Source organism: Seriola dumerili, unplaced genomic scaffold (assembly GCF_002260705.1).
Source record: "Seriola dumerili isolate Sdu_G_001 unplaced genomic scaffold, Sdu_1.0 BDQW01000035.1, whole genome shotgun sequence".
In the NCBI taxonomy this organism is placed as follows: domain Eukaryota; kingdom Metazoa; phylum Chordata; class Actinopteri; order Carangiformes; family Carangidae; genus Seriola; species Seriola dumerili.
In genome coordinates this window covers 712,238-735,743 of record NW_019174290.1, presented here as the reverse complement: position 1 = coordinate 735,743, position 23,506 = coordinate 712,238, and the positions used below count along the sequence as shown (strand labels likewise).

Sequence of the window (23,506 nt, the reverse complement as noted above, 5' to 3'; positions counted from 1 at the left end):
TACTGATGTTTTTGTGCCTTGCTACACTATGATTATGCCTTGATGCCTATGACGTTTTTTAAAATATTTTTATGCTTTAATATACTACGATGTTTTTTGAAATTTTTATACCTAACTTTAGTATCATGTTTTGTTGCGCTATTGTACTATGATGTTATTTGATATTTTTTCGACTTAATATACTATGAAATTTTCATGCCATACTATGATGTTTTTTTCAAAATTTTACGCCTTATTTTCCTGTGAAATTTTTATGCCCTACTGTAGCATGTTGTTTTTTGCCATTTTTTACACCTTATTATACCATGAGGTTATATCGGACTTCTTATGCCTTAATATACTATTGATGTTTTTTGTTTTTGTTTTTTTTTTGCCATATTATACTATGATGTTCTTTGACAATCAAATTTCTTACTACACTACATTGTTTTTTGACATTTTCATGACATACAATACCAAGGATTTTTACGACATACTATACTATGATCTTTTCTGACTTTTCATAGCTTACTAAGACGTTTTAGGACTTATCGTGGTGTATCATTTTATTTTTATTTTCGTATTACATTTACACATATGTGTCTATGTTTCATATTTACACATATAACATGCACATATACTGACAGACGTTGGGGGGGATATATATTTATGTAACATATTTCCAAAATAATAAACTTTATAATAAACTTTATTAATATGGCATTTTCCCTAACGTTACAAAGTGCTTTACAGAAAGAAGAAAGGGGAATTAAAACAGCTATAAAAAACAAGAGAAAACCAAACACATCATGAAACAGAAGTAAGTTACATGAAAATATTGACTTAATAAAAAAAAAACACATCAACATATCAAACATTCATAAAGGTTTTCCAGATAAAAAAATGTTTTCAGAAGAGTTTTACAACAAACTAAAGATGCAGCCTTTCTCATCTCAGTGGGTAGAGTGTTCCACAGTTTGGGGGCTCTTGCAGCAAAGGTCTGGTCACCTTTTGTCACCAGCCCAGTCCTTGGAATAACCAGCAGAACTCCCTCCACTGATCTAAGTAGATTCCTAGGCACATATGGGGTTAATCAGTCCTTAATATAATTTGGAGTGAGGACATTTGATGCTTTAAAGGTGACGAGTTGAATTTTAAAATTAATCCGGAATGTAACAGGCAGCCAGTGGACGTTTGCAAGTATTGGAGTGATGTGTTCATGTCACTTAGTGCCAGTTAATATTCATGCAGCAGCGCTCTGTACTAGTTGTAGTCGGTGGAGGGAGCTCTGACTGATGCCAGCATAAAGTGCATTGCAATAGTGCATGGTGAAGTGTGCATAATCCTGTGTAATTTAGTTACAAGAATGGTCTGATTTTGACAATCTTTTTGAGTTGAAAAAGACATGACTGGACAACATTTTTCACTTGTGCATCAAAACTAAGATTTGTATCAAAAAATGCCCCAATTCTAGCAGAATGCTTGATGTTTTTGGTCAATGAATTACGCTTACTGTGAAAGAGGCTGGAAGAGGCAGAATTTGTAGGACCAAGTATTATGACTTATCATTATTGAATTTTAAAAAGTTTTAGGACAGCCAAATTTTAATATCACTGAGACAGGCAAACAGATTATCAAAGCTGCTGGGGTTATTGGTTTAAAGCGGGACATATAGCTGTATGTCATCTGTGTAAGAGTGGTGGGAGATACCATGGTTCTTAATGATCTGGGTGAGAGGAAGCATGTATATTGAGAATAGTAGAGGGCCGAGGACAGAACCTTGAGGAACACCACAGTCAAAATGGGTAGCAGAGGAAGAAGCATTTGCTATGACAATAGAGAAGGTTCTATTGGAGAGGTTTGATTATAGTAGATTTGGAGCAGTTCCCTTAAGACCAACCCAGGTTTCTAGACCATGAAGGAGAATGGAATGATCAATTGTGTTAAAGGCAGAGTCTGAATCCAGAAGTACCAGAACTGAGTGGTCACCTCTATCAGCTGTTAAAAGTAGTTCATTTAAAATCTTCATGGGGGCAGTGTCTGTGCTATGGCAAGATCTAAAACCTGACTGATCAAAAATGTCATTACTATTCATAAAAGATAGTAGCCTTTACATTATCACTCCAGTGCAGCTCAACAGGGAAATACTGTCCATTTCAGTCTGCTGAAGTCTCATATACACTGTTACACAGAATGAGGACTGTGTATCTTGTCTCCCATCCCTTCAACTGGATGCAGAATAGAAAGGAATCTCCTCATGATTAGTATGGACAAGAAAAATCATTAGATTGAAAAAGTGTTCATAAGGTCTTCTGAATATTGTTTTAAGACAGTACGCGTTTACCACAAGTGAAGAAATAAATACCTGTAGAAAGCAGCACAATAGTCAAATTGCCAATTAAGCAATACACAAATTTAGAACACTAGCATTTTGTAAGTGATACCTAAAAATCAAAATATAATAGCAACTGTGGAAGAAACCTTAATCTTCTCATTTTTTAATAAAATGTTATTGTAACCCTGATAAAGGGGGAGAAAATGCTTTGACTGATAAGAAACAATTTGAACTTTAGTCTGTATCCAGGTTTTGCATCATGCAAGAATGAGGAAACTGCAGGAGGTGTAGTCTTGTTATCACAGCTCTCAGTCTGCAAACTGTAATAAGAAGTTCTCATTTCAGCATGTTTAAGATAATTGGTGTGAACAGAGTGTTTTTTATGTCTTGAACTTGTGAGCAGGTTAACCTCTACATCAGTGAGGTACATTGTTATTCAGGCTTGAGCAGATTGTCAAACTGGACTTCTAGTGAGAACCTGTCATTTAGTTCTGCACCCTGCTGTCATGAGGAAAGTTAACACACAAGTAAATCAACCAGAGTGCAAAAAAATACAAGGCAAACAACTGAGTGGAAAACTAACAAACAACCACTGGTTTTCTCGTGCAATAAAAAAGTGCAGTAACACCTGTGCTTTTATGACAAATCAAAGTGTCTGCTGTGAAAAACCTCTATTACATTTTTGAAAAAAAAAAACTAACACAGATATATCATGACATATACATAAGTGTCAATGGACATTTTGAGAGGCAAACCTTGTTGGTGCCTTTCAAACAGAAGAGGCAGCATCAGCCACTGAGAATGTAACAGAACCAGTTTGTTCTTTTCCAGCTTGGTGGCTGACTGCAAGTCAAGTCAAATCACGGAAATGAAGAATAAATGTGTTTTGCAGCTGATCTTTCACTCAGTTAGTGTGGGTGTAGACTGTGGTGCTATCTGATCTGCTCAATCACATATGCTACATGATGTTACAGGTAACGATAGGCTCATTAGTTTTAGACTCACACTCAGCAAAGAAGAACAAACAAACTTCTGCTCCGACTGACTGCTGAGAGGAAAGGTGTGTATGTACATTTATATGTAGGGGGGGGGGTCAAAAAATTATCTTATTTGTTGAAACTATTTTGTCGCAGCTTGTGTAACATATTGTGTGGCATCTATTAGCATTAAAGGTGCGTTTATGAACAAAAATGCTTTACCTTTATACTAAGCCTGGAATTGACCACATGATTAAGTAGGCTACATGAAAGTCCTTGGTTATTAGAAATCCTATGTAATAGGAAAATAAAATATTTTCATCTTTCCTAACAGTAGTGTCAGGAAAACCCTTTTTTTTAATGTTAAAATTCATTTTCACTCAGTATTTTGTAAAAAAGATTGGAAACAAAAAAATTTACAAACAGCTGACTATTTTTGAAATTCAACCAATGCTGAACATGTAATTTTACGATTTAAATACCACTGAATTAATGGCACTAAAATATTTTATTTTGAAAAGCATTAACCTGAATTTATGTAGTCTATTTCTTCAAAAATTATCAATGCGTTAGTTCAAGTTTTGCAATATGAAAAACTAAATATAGGTTTTTTAATATTTTACCTGAATTTGTGAAGCCTACCAATACTTGAAATTACCTGCTTGAAATATTAAAGTATTTTGCTTCTTAAAAGATTCAAAGCCTCATGGTTTTTCCTTTGCACACTTTGTGTTCAGGCATATCACATTCATTCCTCCTGCAGGTCAGCTGGCAATGGGTGGAACTTCCTCTAAAAGAGCCTATTTTTGGCAAAAGAAGAAGAAGTCGTCACCTGTGAACAAAGCCTGGAGTCAACTGAAGGGGGCGCTACCCCATAAGAAACGCAAGAGGAAGAGTCTTCTGTCCCTGGATAAACTAAACCTGGATAACCTGAGGAAGGAGAAGCATTCCCAGAAGAGATTCTCATTGCCAACAGACAAGAAAGAACCGATATCGCTGAAAAGACTCTCACTTGCTAACGTGAGGAAGGAATCAATTCAGACTGCCTCATCAAGAAAGAAGGAGAAGGATGTAGGAGGGCTGGGAAAAGTAGGAGAGCAGATAAAAAGGAAATTTTCTCAAGAGCCTATGAAGGGGATCAGCACTCAAAAAGAGGTTGTTCCTTCCTCTGTGAACCTGAAGGAAACGGTCCAAAAAATGCAGCAAAAGAGTCCAAAAAGAAAGTCAATGAGCTCATGAGATCCATTCGTCCAACAGGATCCAAAGCAAATGGACAATTTAGAGCAAAAGAATCCTGAATTTGGTTGGAAGACAAAAGAAAAGACGTGAGGTCACAGTCAGAGAAGAGTCAGAGAATTTCATGCTTTCTTAGTTTTTAATGTCACAGTCAGTGTCATTGTCAGGTGATCATGGCTGAAAATGAGACACGGGAAACTGAAACACCTTGATGTCAGTTACACAGTTGTAACATTAATTAGCTGCAATACATTTACCATAAAGCTTCACATCACTTGTCACGCTTCTCCTGTTTGCCCTGTCATGCTTAACAAAAAGCTAGTTCAATTTTTTACATTTCTGGGTATAATCCTAATGAAAAATGCCTAGCTTTATTTCCCTTTATGGTGTATTTTAAGTTGCCTCTGATGACAAATCTGCTTAAGTGCACTAAATACTGTACATAATATCTATTACCATAATGTGATCATAAATAAAGTCTTATATCACAAACAATTTACGAAGGCAAATAATTTCATTCCAGCATATAGACAATTTACATGACGCGAACACCACAGTGTTAGCAGCGTATAGTGACAAAAAATAATTACATTTTACAAAATAAAACCTGGAGGAAGGAGCAGTTTAAAGCATAAAATCTATAAAAATAAAAACAAAAAAACTGTATATGATGATTCTTAACCACAGCAGAGGTTCCTCCCTTCAGTTTGTGAAGGGGTAAATGTCTATTTTGGGGTAAAAACTTCAAATATCCTACATTTAAAATTTTGTAACAATTTAACCAGAATCATAAACCAAAGATGATGATTCTAAATGGTCAACAAGTAAATGGGGGAGGGGGCTTTAAAGAGAAATACTTGAGCCTTTACAAGATGCACTTTAAAACAGCGCTATGAATTCTAATTAAGGATAACGTTAATAAATTATTTAATAATGCTTTTAGATCAGCAATAAGCCATTAATATTAATAACTTTTGTTGCTAGGTTGTGACGTTGGTTGGTGTTTATCGTCTTTCAGAATAATCTGCTCTATTTTAATCTTTGTAGTTAGTTCTTTAATTCATCTTGATGATTAACGTGAGCAAAGCGATGGTCACGAGTTTAAAACTTAATAGAACACCAACAAATTTGACATTACATCTGTAGTAAATGATCCATGAGGTCTTCAGTATTTTAATGATCAAATCAAACTAACTAACATTCATGGCACTACTGATAAACTTAATTGGTGGCGGGCAATTAAAAAAAAAAAAAAAAAAAAACTTGCAAAAGGTATGATGAGGCACATGCACCTGACATAACACGGGCCTGAAGGCATATTGACTGACTGCAACCAGGAGGCCAAGAAAAGGCCTGAATAGGGCTTAAAAAGGTCATTGGACGATACATTTGAGGAAAAAGCAGCAACAGTAAATATTATGTTCTTCATAAATGGATTTTGGTCTGGATGCTGTGAAGCTTTGCAAATGTCCAAACTGCCATAAGAAGTTATTCCTTCATGAATTTAAGAGCTTGTTAAAACACTGAGCAAGTTTTTCACAACCTGGCAACCCAAATGTTGCTCATAAGAACAGCCTATGAGTAATCAATAAAGCACTACACAATGATTTATTAAGAATTAACAAATTTATGAAAGTATGGAGTAGAGTGGTACTGGGTCTCCTCCATGAGGTTCAGTGGCATTTGTGCAGTGTCTTATGAGCACATGAACCCTGGCAAAATCAGATTTCAAGTCTATACACACCCAGTCACCAGTTTATTAGGTACACCGACCTATAACTAAAGCAGTCCTGTGATAAATCCTCCCTAAAAGTCAGTTTGTGTTTAAACTGTTCTACATAGGTGCTGATTCACCTGTAAGATCATTTTGGAGGGCTGCAATTCATTTATTCTATTTTACTGACAGGTGTTTCTATTATTTTGTCCAACCCATTTATATCAATGAGGGGAGGCTAAATAATGGAAACAGCTTTCTGTATAACGCAGCCTCTGAAATGATCATACAGTTGAATAAACGCCTCTCTAAAGCAGTTACATCAAGAGCTCAACATTATAACCTGTGTCTAATAAACTGGCAAATGAGTACACACAAACACACACACACACACACACACACTAAGCCAACTGTGGCACTCCAAAGGGCACATATTTCTGCTATTTAACAGTCCACACACTTTGAGTCATTTCTTCCTCTCACTGCCAACATGCTCCAGTTGTTCAGCAGCCGTCTGTGCTGCGTTAGGGGAAAAAAACTGGCAGGTTGTTTATGTCCAAACAGGAAATGTCAGCATCCCCCACGTTGTGTAAATGGCCCAGTGATGTGGAGTTTTCCTCTCTATGTCTGCGGAGTACAAATGAGCCACTTGCGTCCGTTTAAATTAGAAGATTCGTGCAACATCATCGGCCAAATGATACTAGATGTTCATCAATTCTTCTCAGCTTAGACACAAGCAGAAAAAAAACTCTTGTCCTCTGGCAGCAGAGGTAAAAATCGACAGTTTTTGATCCTGCCACAACAGTCCGCCTGCTGAGGAGAAACAGGCCTTGAGGCTTGTTTATGTGTGCATACACAGATCTGTACATTTCACTGTCAAGTGTGTGCATGCTCTTCTTCTGTGTCTGTTGAAAGTTTATTGTTGCTCAAGTTAATTCCAGTTTTCTGAAGAGGCAGGTAAGTCTTCTGAGCCTTCGTGGATGAGAGGCGTCCCGTTGCTCTTCTCTACTGGCTCAGCAGTACGAGACTTATAGTTCTACAGACAGAGGTGGAGAAACAGACCAAAGTATGAGGGAAGGGTTGAAATGAGGTAAAAGGTGCAGCAGAAAGTAACAGGAAGTGAAAAAGAAAAAAAAAAGAAAAGAAAAAAGAGAGATTGGGTTAGTCATGTCTAAATTTGCAAAACAAAGCTAAACCAGCTGAGATAAAACAAAAAAAAAGTTAAAAAAAAAAAAAAAAGATATGAAAGACAGTTTTAACCCTGATACTGTTCCCACACAGAACGACATGATTCACCAGTTTCACCAGGTTAATCACACAGAGGAGCAATCGCAGTGAAGAGCAGACAGAGCAGGCAGCGGACAGACGTGAACAAACAAATCACAGCTGTAGGCAGATTTATACATTTATTCAGATTACTTTTAACAATGCGTGTACAAAAATAAACCCATAATAATATGAAAATGTTTCTGAACTTTCAAAACAATACCACAGTTTGCTTATATTCGGTAGTAAGTATGAACAGGATTTTTTAGAAATGTGAAAAAAAAGAATATAGTTTGACTATACTTTCATCCCTTTAACAGCTTCTTGCAATGGCATTCCCTTTAAGAGTACTTACACTTAATAATTTACAGTTATCCAGAAATATCTAACTTCCTTTTAATCATGAGTGACTGCATATCTTAGTATCAACACACAGGGAGGTCAAGTGCATCTGACTTCTGCCTTCCCCTACAGTCCCAATGTCACTGACAAAAAAATGTGTGTAAAACGTTTCTGTGAATGATTGTACACACTAAGATATACACACACGCACACGCGCGCACACACACATGAAACAACACAGTCATCACTGCAATACGAGCAGCATTAACGGCAGCTTGTGTGTGCGCGCACGCGTGTGTGTGTGTGTGTGTGTGTGAGTGAGAAAATGACAGTGTGCATGCCTCCAACATGCACACATGCCAGAGTAACAAGTCAGAGGAAATGTGGCAAGGAGCACAACCCACTCTAACTACGAGCGCACATCTGGACCAGTTTAAAGCTGTACTACACGAACACACACATGCACATCAGCAAACAGCACAGAGAACACAGAAACCGTGCACTTCGTGTAAAATGTAAAAATAAATGTTCGCATGAGGCAACAGGGTATTTCCAGGCATTTGGGTAATGTGAAAAAAAAAGAAAGCTTTTTATAGCACGAGGCAGCGTGAGTGCTGAGGCATCGTTTTATGAGATCTGAGTTTGATCGAGGTCGCTCTCCTTGATGTCGTGCTAAAGTTTGCCTCACGCAAAGTTCGACATCCTGGCTAGATGAATGCACATGTGTGTGTAATTATATTAGTGCCACACTTCTGCATGCACATTTGCACACACACAAATTATGTTTTGTGGAGAAATTATTAATAATATTTTCAAGCAAAGAGCAATCGCAGCTGGCGATATAGACTTTACATACTCCAGTTTTTAGCTGCAATGGTGGCCAACAGTAACACTCTGCCAGGCCGAGTGACTGCACTGGAAACATCGAGACCACAGACCACAGGATCGAGAGAGGGCAAGTAGTTACTGTTGTACCCTTATGTGAACCATAGCAAAATGCACAAATACATTTATTGGGCAAAGAAGTGAGGTGTTTGTGCAAAATGAATTAATGATAATTTCTCACCAAAACATAACTTATGTGTGTGTGCAAAAGAGTGTTTCTGTGACCAACATGTGAGTTCAGACACAAATGTAATGCTGTATGATGAAGGTAGAGGGGAAGAAATACATTACGCTCAACCAACAAAGACTGTATAACTATAGTAAAGTCCAGCAATTAAGAGTCTGCACACCCAAATCAATCTGGATACTGCTGTAATTCAATACGTCAATACGTCGATACTGACATATTGATTATTACCAGAGATCACTGATGGACGATACGATCGCCTCCATATTTTTCACTCATAATGGCACATTTCACTGAAGGCCGGGCGAGTCTGCAGCTGTGTACGTGATTGAACACACTGACACTGAAAGAACAGAGTCAGAAAGAGCATGTGGTTCATTTGAGTGTGCAGAGTTCTTGCTGAACCTATGTACATACAAGTGTTGCGGGTAGCCACATACACAACTGTGACACTATACAGTCTTCCCTACTGTTTGAATGGCGTTATGATCATGAAGAAATTTATTTTGATTGAAAGTGTGCAACAGGAATTGAAAGACGGAAACACGCAGATCTGAAACTTAACAATAGGCTACATCTGACAATGTTTGAAATGCGTTCGTCAAAGACAAGCAATCTTTAACACGTTAACCACACAGTCAGTGTTCGGTATTTGTGACCTCTGTAAGTGCTACATATATTCTCTGCTTTTTTTTTCTCACCAATTCACACGGTATGCGGCTTTTTGCAAGCGACAGTGAGCAGACTTCAGTACGTCTTCGAAGCAGCACAATGTGCATCAGACTCCAGGCAGTGCAGTTAGATATGTAGACGAAAAAAGCATCAGCCTGGGGTTTATAGAGTAAGGTTTTACATTCAACATAGTTTTGCTCTTGTTACCTAATAAGCAGAAGCGTGTTTGCTTACATTTGCTCAAGCAGAGAATGAAAAGGAAGATTAACATTTGAACTGTACTGACTTTACAGTTTTACTGCACATGACTCTTGTACACAAACCAGTCACTTTTAAACAATCACACACATTTGCATCCAATGTTTTGTGAACAGTGGCTCTGCTTGTAAAAATTATTATTTGCTCGACTATTCTGTTAATGATTTTTAGAGAAAAAAAAAAGGAGTGTGCAGTTTAAATTGTCCTGGATTTTATGTCGCCACACACCCAAAAGTTGTTTTGTTTTCTGCTGCAAAACGACGCTGACCACTGCGGCTAGAATTACCAGCTCGTGGTTGTACGCCTCCCCCGACCGGTCAAGCTGACATATAGTCCCAATCTCCGCTTCCTGAGTTATAGTGTTGAATAGTGGCCACAGGTGTTTTTATATAAACATTGTGATGTCACAGTGAAGTTGACATTTGACCATTTGGATATAAAATGTCATCACTTCATCATTTTATCCTATTAGACATTTGTATTAAATTGTGTCATAATTAGCAGATGAATGTATGAGTTATGGCCAAAAATGCGGTGATCTTGAACTTTGACCTTCGACCACCAAATTCTAATCAGATCATCCTTGTGTCCAAAAGGACATTTGTGTTAAATTTTGAAGGGATTTCCTTGAGGGGTTCCTGAGATATCGCGCTCACAAAGCCAAAAACCGTGTTTTGTGAGGTCACGTGACCTTGACTCTCTTGAGCTACGGATGGACGGACAACCTGAAAACATAATACATCCCGCCCTAGTTTTTGCTGGCACGGAGGCAATAAAGAGGAACTTCATGGAGCATGAAAACCTCAGCTCAAAACTGAACAAGAAAACACAGGGAGAAAAACGTTCTCTGAACTCAAACTCATCATAACTGAGTTTCTCTGGCCACTTGTGAGAAACAAAAACTAGTTCTGAACACAGCACTGACATATCATCACCTTTTGAGTTGATATGGTGAACTGGTTCGCAGACAGATGCTTATCTACACATCCAACATTAGAATTAATTTTGAGTGAAGTTTATGTCCTTTTATGTCAGCTGTTCACTCTCTTAACTTTCTGGTCTCTAGCAACTGCTGAGGGAAACATCCGTCTCTGTAGCTGCTGAACGCTCCACTGTCACTTTCACATTGTCACATTTCATTTGATACATGTCATTGTTTAAAAAAAAAAAAAAAAAAAAAAAAATGTTGATTAAAGCCGCTTTAATGGAACTATTTTTTCAAAATCTGATTTGCATCTGGATGTTTTTACTTTTCAATAATCAAATTTTACATATTTTTTTTTGTGTTCAATGATTTTCAGATTTTTAGGAGCGAAAGGAAAAACTGAAAACAACGAGCAGCACTCAAATACAACATGAAGTTGTTAAGTCGTGCCGGGTTGTCAGTTTTTCGTAGCATATTTTTCAAAGTGTTTGATTGGAGGTTGTCATGGTCGTACTATGTGGCGAATAGATAATGATTGTCATTGGACTACAGTCAGTGTGCTCTCAAAGGTTTATAATTTACAGTCCTTAGTGCGAGTGGTTGTTTTGTTTGTGATTGCTGTCTTCTTTGTCGTTGCTCTCAGACAGTACCTCGTGCTCCAGGGTGTTAAAGTGAGCTCCAGAGTTGCCCTGGTGGTTGCTGCTGCGCTGGAACAGGCAGCACAGGATGTCCCTGAAGGTCCTCCTCATGTCTTTGTCCCTGAAGGAGTAGATGATGGGGTTGACGAAGGAGTTGCACTCGGCCAGCACCAGGCAGTACTTCTCGTAGCGTAGCACCTTACACTTTTCACAGCCCAGACCGTCGAGCAGCAGCACGACCAGGCCGGGCGTCCAGCAGACCACAAAACAGCCTGCAGGGGTGGAGGGTGGAGATCAAGGATACAGGAGGTCATTACAAGACTTGCAATAACATTGGAAATCAACAAGAAAAATCACAGATAAAGAAGGAGTTATTCAGAGGAAAGAAAATGAACAGAGTCGTAAAGAATGTGAAGAAGTACAAGTAGGGGGTAGCTAAGGGAGTAAGGGAATGTACTGTAAATTCCTCTGTACACAATACACACACACACACACACACACACACACACACACACACACACACGTCAGCATGTGGACTGGGTTTAGTCTGTATGATCACATTTCATTATGATAATACTCGATTAGGCAGCTCAGGAATTCATTATGTCCACACATGCTCAGCATGTACAGCACTAATACATGCACACGTACAAGCTACAGATGGAAATGTGAAAACAATGTGGTAACACACTCTCACAAGCACAATGTGCAATGCATTCATCAGCCTTTGACTATAGTTTCAACTGTTACAGCTACACGTCTCAAGGTCAGAAGCTCAAGTCGGTCCTCTCAAACATAGAAACACAAGATAACACACCCTCCGAGCGGTGTCATATGGGCAGGAGAGAAGCTGTTTTCTGTCACAGTAACTGAACTATGCGGCTCCCTGTCAGGGCATGCTCAGGGTTTTCCTCGCCCTCCTCACATGCCAGAGGTGCTGAATCCTGGCTGCTGAGTGACGGGAGAAAGACATGTAACATTTTTTTAAAACTTAAGAGGAATTTAATCGAAAGTTCAAAATGCAAGGGCAGAAGCAGAGGAGGCTGGGAGGAAAAAAAAAAAAGAAAAGAAAAAAGAGGGCCAGAGCCAGTTCAGCATAAAAACAAGGAATTGGTGGGAGACGGAGGGATGAGTGAATGTGTGTTGGGAGGAAGTTTGGTTTAACAAGTACAGACAAGCTAAGAGAGGAGCCTGCATGGCAGCCTGTACATACTTGTAACAGGCTGTGGGTGTTTTTATTCAGTGAAGATTCAGGCAAATATTCCCCCTGAAACCTGCTTCCATCTTGTCAAATGAGCAAAATACAAGCAGCATAGTGTCTGTACAATCAACAGCCCCCAAAAATCACACTTCAATCATCTTGTTACTGTCAGCGATGAGGGCTTACATGAAGAGAACATTACCTGCTGAAGTTGAAACCCCCCTCTGATCTCTGTGGTTTGTCTGTGCTTTTCTTGCAGGTTTGAAATTGATTTGAATAGCAAAGATTACAATGGGTATTTCCATGCATCACGGAAATGCAACTCTCTGTTACCTCAATGGGATGGAATCTATACTACTTTATTACAGAGAAATACTAAAGTCTTTAGGTGCTTAAGGGAAAGTTCTTTTTACACCAGTTTTCATTTTATTACTTAAGAAAAAGCTGATCACTTAACACCCAAAGGTTGTGGTGTTTCCTGCTGCAGATGAGTGAGGTGTTACACATGATGAGCTCTTATCTACACCTACGGTGTCAGAGTTGAAAATTTTTGACTGAACGACCTGAAGAATCCTGCACACTGATCGATTTTACTTGACGAAGGTCAGAGGACGGAAGCGTTGTTCATAAAGAAGAAGAAAAATGCGGAGAAAATAGTTTGTGATTGTGCATCAGAATCCTTCAATGTTAGTTAAGTATTGTTGAATTAAAAACAAATAAATTCCCAAAAACAAAACATGTGAATAAAATGGATTTGTGCATGGGGCTGGACAACATGATCTTAAAGGTATAATTAACTGTAATATTTATCTTGGTGTATATTAAAATCTTATTAAATAGACCCGCTCAAAGGACGCTCAATTAAAACAGTGGATGTTGTATTAATTAAAAAAATGTAAAATGTCAGGAATTAAGACTCTTAATAATATTTAACCTACTCAGTATTTAAGAACTCCTTCAGGAAGTGGTTTGCTAAAATATTAAAAATGTCCACCCACTGATGATGACTGAGATGTGGCTGAAAGCACTCGACTTTCTCTGATGACAAAGCCCAGTCAGACAGTGAAAGTGAGTGAGTGAGTGAGAGTGTGTGTGTGTGTGTGTGTGTGTGTGTGTGTGTGTGTGTGTGTGTGTGTGTGTGTGGCCTCACCCAGGATCATGGAGACGGTCTTCATCAGGTTGAGCACCGTCTCCTTGTATCTCATCTGGGAGGTGTGCTGCGACATCTGCTTGCTCTTGTGCCTCACGTAGACAAATATCCGGGTGTAGACGGCCACCATGATGGAGAAGGTCAGCAGATTGAGAAGGGCCCAGAACACCAAGTAGCTGCGGCTGTACATCGGGGCCATGGTGGAGCAGTTCGGCAGGTCACAGAGACAGTGCCAGCCCATGGTGGGAACCAGGCCCATGATTATCGCCACCAGCCAGATGAACAGTATGATGATGAAGACCCGCCGGGTGCTCATCTTGCTGTGCAGCTGCATGTTGAAGATGGTCTGGTGGCGTTCCACGGCCACGGCCAGGAGGTTGAGGACGGAGGCTGTCAGACTGGTGTCGATCAGCCCCTGCCGCACAAACCACTGGTGCTTAGACAGCTTAATGGTCCAAGGACCGGTATGAAACATCAAGTGGAGGTAGGAGATACCTGGGAGGAGAGTGAGGATTTTATTACGGAGAGATTTTAAAACAGAGCAGCAAGACACTTCGAGTTTGTCCCAGGCCTGTTTCACATCTTCACATGCAATATGAGGAAATGATGAAAAGAGACAATTTAGCTCAGCTCTTCAGACACCTGCCGTCACAAGCTCAAAAAGGAGGTAAAACTTTGTACTGATGGTTTGTATTTGCAGCTTTATCAGTTCCAGTATTAAGAAACATTAGATTTTAAAAAAGGTCCTATTCAGTTTCCATTAGTATGAAACCACAGCTGCAGCTGCAGAAACAGTAGTTCCAAGGGACAATGGAGTAATCAGGAGATCTTATACAATGGCTTTGAAAATATTTAAGAGAAACTCACTAACACTGGGCCTGCAGGTCTGGAGTATTCACCCCTCATTTCTTTTACTTATGAGTGAAGCAGGTCCGGCCCTGTGAGGTCAACACACACTAGAGGCATGTGATGAGCCAAAACACCCAGCACCACTGTTTTCTAAACTTGCATATCAGCAGCATCTTGACATTCAACACTGCAGATTTACCAGCCTCAGTATTGTGAAAAAGATAAGCAGCTGTACACTGACGACTATATCTGTCACGACCTCAGACGCCACAGGTTTCAACTGAAACGCTCCGGTCATGTAACATTATGTGACGTCAAATAGTGCAAAAAAAAAAAAAAAGTGCAGACTTTCTTGTTGTAACGTTAACGTGGTTTATGGCAGAGATGTTGAGCGTGTTCCTTCTGTCACTAATCACCTTTATTATCAACCTTGTGAACTCGGCAGTTAAACCTCAGAGTTCAGAGCAGCGCTGTGCTTCCTGATTGAACTGTAGCAGCACGGAAACTAAATGTCAAACACCTCAAAATATCAAGTGTTACAATGCAGTTTAAACTGGGCCTGGGTTTATTGTATATTTATATCATTTGTAGTAGTTACAATAATAATGTAGCAGCTCATGAAGTAAAACGACTGTACCTGAGAAGAGGTCTGCCAACGCCAGGTTACCCAACAGGTAGTAGATAGGAAAGTGAAAGCGTCGGTTTTTTAAAATGGCCCCTATGACCAAAAGGTTGGAAAAGATGACAATGAAGCAGACCGTCATGCCCAGCGTGACGATCACATAGTCACGTTTGCGCCAGTGGTCGCTGATGTTCTTGCCACTCTCCTCATAGAAGAATTTGACAGAACGGTTGAAGTAGCATCCCTCTTTGTCCTCGGTCACCGTATCCATGTTGAGATATGTGGCGGATGTGCGATCAGAGAAGAGTTGAGGAGGAGGAGGAGGAGGAGGAGGAAGACGAGAGCCGAGGTGCAGACAGGAAGCAGAGGGGGAGGACTAGGGCGCCATTCAGACTCGCCCTGTCTGGTGGGCTGGAGATCGGCATGCCATCAGCTGGACAGGTGAGGAGGGGAGGGATCCAGGTTGAAGTCTGAGGCCTTTACCGCAGAGCTGACTGGGACACCGGGGTCACGTCTCCAATCTGTGGAAGAACGAGTTATTAGTTTAAGGACACAAACACAACCATTAATGCACGACTTCAATCCAAAATTAGTAATGAACCAAACGTATTAAATCACAGTCATGACAAAGCTCTTACAGAACTACACGTATGCAGATTGTAATTTTGAATTAATAAATTGCATGAACTCCATATGTTTCAACTGACAACAGCTCCAACAACCAATGATATTTAACCATCTGGACATTTAACCGGCCAATTAGCATACAGTCCAGTTCAGAGACTAATAATAATAATAATAATAATACATTTTATTTATAAGTGCCTTTCAGGACACCCAAGGATACTTTACACAGCTAATAAAAACACAATATATAACCTACCACTGGAACAGGTAAGTATTTGATCTGTAGGTGCCTGTAACTACAAGGGAGTTTTCCTTTGTTCTGTCTGTCGTAACTCTCAGAATTAGTGTCAGAAAAAGTCTTGACTAAAAACCCTCGCTCCTCGTTCACACACACACTAATTTGGATGTGAGACAAAACGCAGCACTACAGATTTTGATTTGCTTTATTCCATTAAAAAAAAAGAAAACAAAAAAACAAGGATCGGCGCCAACAGTGATTCTTCAGATCGGCTCGGGACATCTGGGGTTTAAGAAATGACACAATTACTGACATCATCTTGGGCGCCAGGACATTGTGATGAGAATTTTCCACTGTTTTCTAATGTGTTAGAGATCAAACAATTAATAAAGAACATAACTGATACAAATTATTATTATTATTATTTAACAATAAAACTTACTAAGAAAGGAAATATCAAAGTAGTAAAATATAAAAAGGACATTTCATGCACTGATGCTTTTTTAAATAATTATTTTACAGTCAATAAAATAATCTGGTAAATCAGTAAGATCAAGCAGTTCAGACCATTACTGTATACTGTGAGCCCCAGTGGCCTGAATACACACAACCAACTAGGTTTACATAAGCACATGCCGCCTTCCACAAATGTATTTTACTGTTTTAGTTGTTTTTCCTCGAATGAAAAAATACACTTTATATGAGGGAAATATAACACAAAGCTGACGTGTTCACAGAACCTTGATCCACATAAACCTGAAAATCTTGATTAGCAGCCATTTCCGCGATCATGTTACTACGGAGCTTAACAACAAACATCGACAGAGCCCGACAAGTCACAACAGGGACTTGCGAGTCTTTATGACGCTGTAATTAAAACCAACCACAGCTCAGACCAGAGCTCAGCACTTCGCTTCAAGACACGCATGCAAAATGTGGCCAACAACAACGGGCTTCAATCCTCTGTTTACGGTAAACTTGTACGGGCTGCTTGTTGCGAGTGTTGAGTCAACAACACTCCCTCACACATTCTCCATTTCCCTGCGACAGCCAGCGCGGCGACACGCACGCTACCATCCGCTCTCAGCTCAACTCTCTCAACAATGGAAAGAGCGGAGCAGCTCCCTGCAGCAGAGACACACCTCACAATTACACAATCCAGCTATGTAACTCAATCTCAATCCAAACATGCCCAACACACACACACACACACACACACACACACACACACACACACTTACACACACAGGGAGGGAACCTCAGTGACCCACTCTCTTACTAAGGGTGTGTGAAGAGAAATGCCAAATCAAAAACAGAAAAAGTTGGAGAGGAGGAACTTTAGAGGCTCGGGAACGAAATGATGGATGAGAAACATTTGCTAGAAAAGGCTTTGATTAAAGCAGCGATGTTGAACAGTTGAGGAAAGTTGAAAACAACTAATATAACTATGCTGCATCTTAAACTGGTGACATATTGATCTTGTAAGCAACATCCCAGAACACCCACACAACAATCGAGCACTTTATTCAAAATTAGTTTGTACTTTGTTTTTCTAAGTTGGTCATTTATTGTCTTGTCTCTGTATTTTAAACAGTTTTGTGTTTACGTCCAACTGAAATGGAAAAGTGTAACGAGAGAATGTGAAAGGACAGAAAAGTCAAAACGAGAGTAAGTCTTGGGTGAATAGAAATATGATAATGAATTAAGTGTTTTTGAAGTCACCCGCCTGACAGGTTCTGAAACGTATTGTGAGCAGAAGAGTGAGAGTGTCTGCACCAAAAGGTTTTCTTCCTTTTCTCTTCAACACCTCCGTCCCCAACAGACATGAGCTGTGAGCCAACCATTAAAACCAGGGTTAACACCGAAAACCGCACAGATGAGTCGTCTTCACGCCATCGCTCTGTTTCATGACCTAACTGTGACATTCTCTCGCAGCTTTAAAATTAGTTTCCCTGACTATCCCTGTGTACACTATCACTATCACCATCTTGTGTTTAGAGATAACGACTCAGTAAAATTGTGCCTCAGCTTTAGACCGTTAATGCTGTACTTGTTAAAAACGCAAAAAAATGAACTCACACTGAAAGTGTGTGACGCACATCCTAACATCTGCACCAACAGTCACACCAGCGGACCAGGTGCACCAGGAAGGCAACAGTCCTTTGCAACCCTTTTCTGTTCTGATACTGATTCCAATACCTCAACTCAGGACCAGGGTTTGGCGATACGTGCTGAAACGCTTAATTTTCCTCATCTGGCCAAAACCTGATTCCCTGATTCGGATCGCTACCTGCATCGATACTAATCCAACGGATCTGACCAGTGAATTCTTAATCTTGATGTACAGTGCCACATGATGACACGTCAATTTGCCAACGTTTGAAACAGCTACTGTACCATGACAACTTATTTTGTCTGCATGAGGCTTGTGGTCTGTGCTTTGGCAGGTGCAGATAACGTACAATATATTAAGAGCCAAAGATTTAACAAACCTCTTCACAGGAAGAGGTTTGTTAGATCTTTGATAATTGAAAAACCCACACATTCATCATAAGAGGGTGCTCGGCCTCAGTTGTTGACTGTACAATAGTTGCATTTCAGTGTGCACCTGGAGGCTAAAACACACCTTCATCAACTGTTGCAGTCAAGTTTGCGAACAGGGAGCCTGCGAAGCCATCGAGTGAATCTGAATCTGAGTAATCTCTGTGCCAAAGGTCACAATTGACAAAGGCTACAGCTCACAGGTAAAAAAAACAACAACAAACTTCCAACTGCCCGAGTCTAAAGATCAAGACTGAAGCTATTTTCATTGAGTCTGACGCTGCTCAAAAGATTGTCAAATCCAATTGAGACACACAGACCTCATGTCAATCACTTTCTAAACACTAAATATCATGTTTGTAACCTATTTTCTATGATTTGTCTTGATGCTAAGCTAAGCTAGCCTGCCTCTGCCCAAACAAAATCAGCTGACCAACATCTCTGACACTCACCAATTAACATGTCAGAGCTCATTTAACCCTGAGAAAAGTGGCTTCCTGCATAGTGCATTTTGCAAAATGTCAAACTACTGCTAATTAACGTCTGTTGGATATGTAGATAAGTGAAAGCTTGTTAACATGCTGACCACAACTGAAGGTGATAATATGTCAAAGTTTATAGCTTGTAATGCAGGTTCAAGCTCTGATCCTAAAGTATTTTATTATTACTTTAGTACTTTATTTATTAAAGTATTTTTAAATTAGAGAGGATCAATGAACAGAACATTCAGGTAGTCATTTTGCTAAATATCAAAAATCGAAAACTAAAAATCCAGCCAGTAGCCAGTTAGCCTAGCTTAGCATAAAAACTGGAAACAATGGGAAACAGCTCATCTGCACAAAAACATATGTAACCAGGATTTAAGCTTTGTTAGTTTCCACTTTTAGTGCTCAGCGATCTGTCAACGTTAGAGCAAACTAATGTGTAATTGTTATACGTGCATCAAGGTTGTCACTTTTCATATTACGTTTGAACATGTGGAAAAAAAAAATCAACTGAAATTCAGGATTTACAGTGTGTAAGTGCATCAGAGCGTTGGGAGTAGCCTGCTTTGTGGTCCAGTAGAGGGCGCTCCTAAAATTCACTATCAGCCTGACCTACTGCACGTGCTGCCGACTCATCAGTTAATTATACATAAAAATGGAGGAGGACACTCGTGAGCAAGACCACGCTAATCAGATAATCGCGACACAGGAGCATCAGGAAGATAGTGTGCGGAAATATTCTTAGTTCCTCATCATGGATGCTCAAATTTCCAACAAAGGCACGGCTATTTGGCAACTTTGTCAAAAGCACCGCCTTAACTCTACAATGACAATAAATCTGAGGACTCACCTGCTGGCACGCCACCCAAGCAAGTCTGCAAATGCACCAGAAATATCGCGGAGCAGCGGCAGGTGTATAACCACGACAGACCGCCTACGCTCTTCACCAGACTTAACGTCAGGACTCCCGTCAGAAGCTTGTAAAGAGGCCATCACAGATAAGATAAGAAGCGCCAATTAAATACGAATATATGTGACCCGGTTGTCTGACACCACATGGGCAAATATAGAGTTTATAAAAGGTCCTTCAAAACTTCAAGCACTTTTGCATATCCCTCCACAAGTCCACTGAGGTGCTTCCACTCTGTGTGGCTCTCAGGATCTGAATTTGCATGACTGTGCGTTTTCATGCATCATTTGCCTGTGTTTGTGTGTGAATGGACTGGGCTGAATCAGTAAACACCAGTTTGAATGCAAACTAGTCATTACCAGAGCAGCCACACCCGAGTCTCTTCTCCCCTCCTCCTCCTCCTCCTCCTCCTCCTCCTCCTCCTCCTCCTCTTCTCTCTCCTTCTGAAAGAAGAGCTCCAGCACATCAACTTCAGCTAGCACTTGTTGGAATAGGAAACATTTACACACCACACACACTAAAACCAATACTGCAGCAGAGGTGGTGGAAGTGAGTGAGAAACTATCGATTATGTTTGTGACCTCTAATTCCAGGTAAAAACGGAAATTCTGCTCATCTCGTCGGGAGCCGTCTCTTCGGGTGCATTGGTTTCAATTAATTCTGGACAAGCAACTGGTGGGACTGACTGTGTGTCATCTGCATAATGATTACCTTTGCCGATTTAATCACACAGATGCACGCACAGGCACTTCTCTCTTATTGGATTAGGCAAACTAATGTCTAATCTATCCAATAAATTCTTTTTCTTCTAAAAACAGGAGACCTCATTGCATCGAATGCCACAAAATACACATTTCCTGCAGAGGCTTTTTTTTTTAGGCAGAAAAGATTCTGATGAAAACACAATATGAAGTTTGTTGCTATGCATCAGAAATACTGTAATTAGGGACCATTTAAAATAAATTACCTCATACCAAAGCCTTTGGAGACATTGTCATGGAGGAAAAAAAAGGGCTAAATATAATCTAAAAGAACTAAGAAACTGCTGCCTGTGTTTTAGAGTTGTGTATTTAAATCTAAAGAGTCTCTGAGAATATTTGCCTTGAAGGTTTTGTGTTGGAAGTCAACTTTCTCAGTATGATACATTATCTGTCATTTGCTGCAGATTTACCTAAAGGTTACAAAGAGGTTTCAGTAAGAGATTTACATCAATATTTCCTCCTTACTGATGCACAGGAAAGTCATCTTCGCATCTTTTCTCTGTCTGAAGAAACTACTCATCTGCCCAACTCATGACCTGCGTTCACTCACTTCACAATCAACTGCGGTAAACATGAGACGTGACAGTAACTCAACTTTCCCGGGTAATTCACAAGAATACAGAACAGGAAATGATCTTTGTGAGTAGTCAGTTATCTCGTAAAAATCTCAGTATTCAGTCCCAGCTCCTTCAATGTTTGGATTTACCACTTCACTTCCTTTTATATGACTGTAAAGTGAATCAGGCTCCTGGTTGGACAAAATAAGCATTTCACCTTGGGCTATGGGAACTTGTGAGAGGCATTATGAACCTTAACGTTTGTTGGTTCAATTCAAGCTTTTAAATACAAGTGTCCATAAAATATCAAAACAATGAACACAAGGAATATAAACAAAAACCTTTTCCCATTTAACAGTAGAAGCCAATGATGTCTAAATACAAACAAACCAGAAAAGAATAAGTCAACAAGCCAACAACAGTGAACAGCCATAGTTGTGAAGTGAGGTGTGTGGTAGAACAAAGAGGGAGAAAATGAAACTGCTTACTAATTAATGTAATATGCATAAACATCCCCCACCCCCAAAAATAAAAAAAGCTGGTTTCAGCTTCACAAATATAAGGATTTGCAGCTTTTCTGGATTAAATGACAGTAAATGTAATATTGTGTTTGGAGATCAGTCAGAAAGCAAAGGCAATTTGAAAACATTGATTTGGGATGTAGGAAATGATGATGAGCTGTTGTTCACCATTATCCGATATTTTATAATCTACATGAATTTACATGGAAGGGGGGGGGGGGGTTAAAGACGTTATAATTTACCGCAGTTCAACCCACACTGACACAGAGTTGAGTCAACACTGTGTGACAGTGTCAACAAAGCCTGAACAAACTAACCTTCACGATGACAAGATTTATTACAGGGCTGTGGTGCTGGATTCAAGTTCAGGTAACTAAACTTTTAACAACCTGCACGCTGAACTATAAAAGCTGATTTTTGATATTTTCTGCTCAAAACCAGGACACATGGGTGAAGCACATCTACCCTGTGTGTGCCACCTACTGCAGGATATGTGCTGTGGTTACACCCAGCCAAAAAAACAGGACACAAAAAAATGAACTATTTTATCTCTTGGGAAAGAAAGATAACTGAAGACAGGTTGAACAAAGGTTGCGTGACTAGATGGGATCACTTCTCAGAAGAAAAAAAAAAAAGGGCATGGTCACAGCGGACAGTGCTGAGGATGTTCAGGCTGTAATGAAGTCCAGACTCCCTCCACACCGCTTTGAGACAGTGCAGATGCCTTTGCATGCTGATGGGTGCCCCCGACCTCCCGGCGCAGGAACAATGAGGCGCAGAGAAGGACTACAACTCCGACTTCACACTCACAGCAGAGGCATTTTACACACACGAAGAAAAAAAAAAACAAAGAGAAAGAAAGAAAGAAAAACATGAACTCACCTTTCCCCGTGTGTGTGAACTCGATTATCCAGAATATCAAGCTCGGAGTCCTCGTCGAGTTGAGAAAACAATGTGCTGTCGTACCTGAGGTCACAATCCCGACGCCCTCTGAGCGCAGAGAGGAAATAAAATGCAACAGAAGCAGTAAAAATAAAAAGCCAATGTTGTTGTTTTTTTTTCTGTTTCTATTGAGGATCCACTCCAGCTTTTTTCCTTTTAGTCCCACAAACTCAAACTCGGTGAGCAGTCTCCGTCACCTGTGCGGGGCACTTTCGCCTTGCTTCCGGTAGTTTGAGCGGTTGTTACCTGTGCGCAGTGATCCGCGCTCTGTGAGTCCCAGGAGGTGTAGAAAGGGTGCGGCACAGTGCTCCTCCGCTGCTGCTCTCGCTGCTGCCGCCTCTCTGTTACAAAGGAGCGGGTCGGAGCTCCTCGGTATGCTGCTTCTGCCAACCTGAGCAGCTCCGTATCCGCCCCAGCTGCCCCCCTGTTGGCTGCCGCGGAGGCGGGACGGCCAATGACAGTGGAGCTTAGGAGTGATTGACAGGATGTTATTCCGGCAGGTTTACATGATTTTGATTGTGGTGGGAGATGGATGAATAGGCTAATTGTCACGGTTAGACGGAGGTTATGTCTTACTGTCTATTGTGGTGAGGTCGTGGAGGCGGGTTGTGGCAGGAAATGGACTAACATGACCTTTGATACATTTACATTGAGAATATGGAACATAAAGAATAACTAGAATAACGCT

General features: G+C 40.1%; 1 protein-coding gene and 1 long non-coding RNA gene across 2 annotated transcripts; one reads left to right on the top strand and one right to left on the bottom strand.

The window, feature by feature from the left end:
* Window positions 1–3,249: 3,249 nt before the first annotated feature.
* Window positions 3,250–4,806, top strand: LOC111216615. The gene is made up of 2 exons (XR_002664925.1): window positions 3,250–3,374; window positions 4,055–4,806. It is a non-coding gene; the product is annotated as an uncharacterized LOC111216615 (long non-coding RNA).
* A 315-nt stretch (window positions 4,807–5,121) lies between these two features.
* Window positions 5,122–23,148, bottom strand: LOC111216609 (lysophosphatidic acid receptor 2-like). The gene is made up of 5 exons (XM_022738184.1): window positions 22,759–23,148; window positions 15,252–15,757; window positions 13,766–14,260; window positions 11,427–11,686; window positions 5,122–7,277 (listed from the first exon to the last, which is right to left on the bottom strand). Exons 2-5 carry the CDS (start codon window positions 15,505–15,507, stop codon window positions 7,173–7,175), a joined length of 1,116 nt encoding a protein of 371 aa, XP_022593905.1. The 5' UTR covers window positions 15,508–15,757; window positions 22,759–23,148; the 3' UTR covers window positions 5,122–7,172.
* Between the last annotated feature and the right edge of the window lie 358 nt (window positions 23,149–23,506).

Excerpts from the sequence above, each read along its gene's own strand:
- LOC111216609 (XM_022738184.1), bottom strand. The coding sequence starts at position 15,507 with ATGGATACGGTGACCGAGGACAAAGAGGGATGCTACTTCAACCGTTCT. Across the intron at positions 14,261-15,251 it reads GTTGGCAGACCTCTTCTCAG|GTATCTCCTACCTCCACTTG; the intron begins GTACAGTCGTTT and ends CTCTCCTCCCAG. Across the intron at positions 7,278-11,426 it reads TTAACACCCTGGAGCACGAG|AACTATAAGTCTCGTACTGC; the intron begins GTACTGTCTGAG and ends CTCTGTCTGTAG.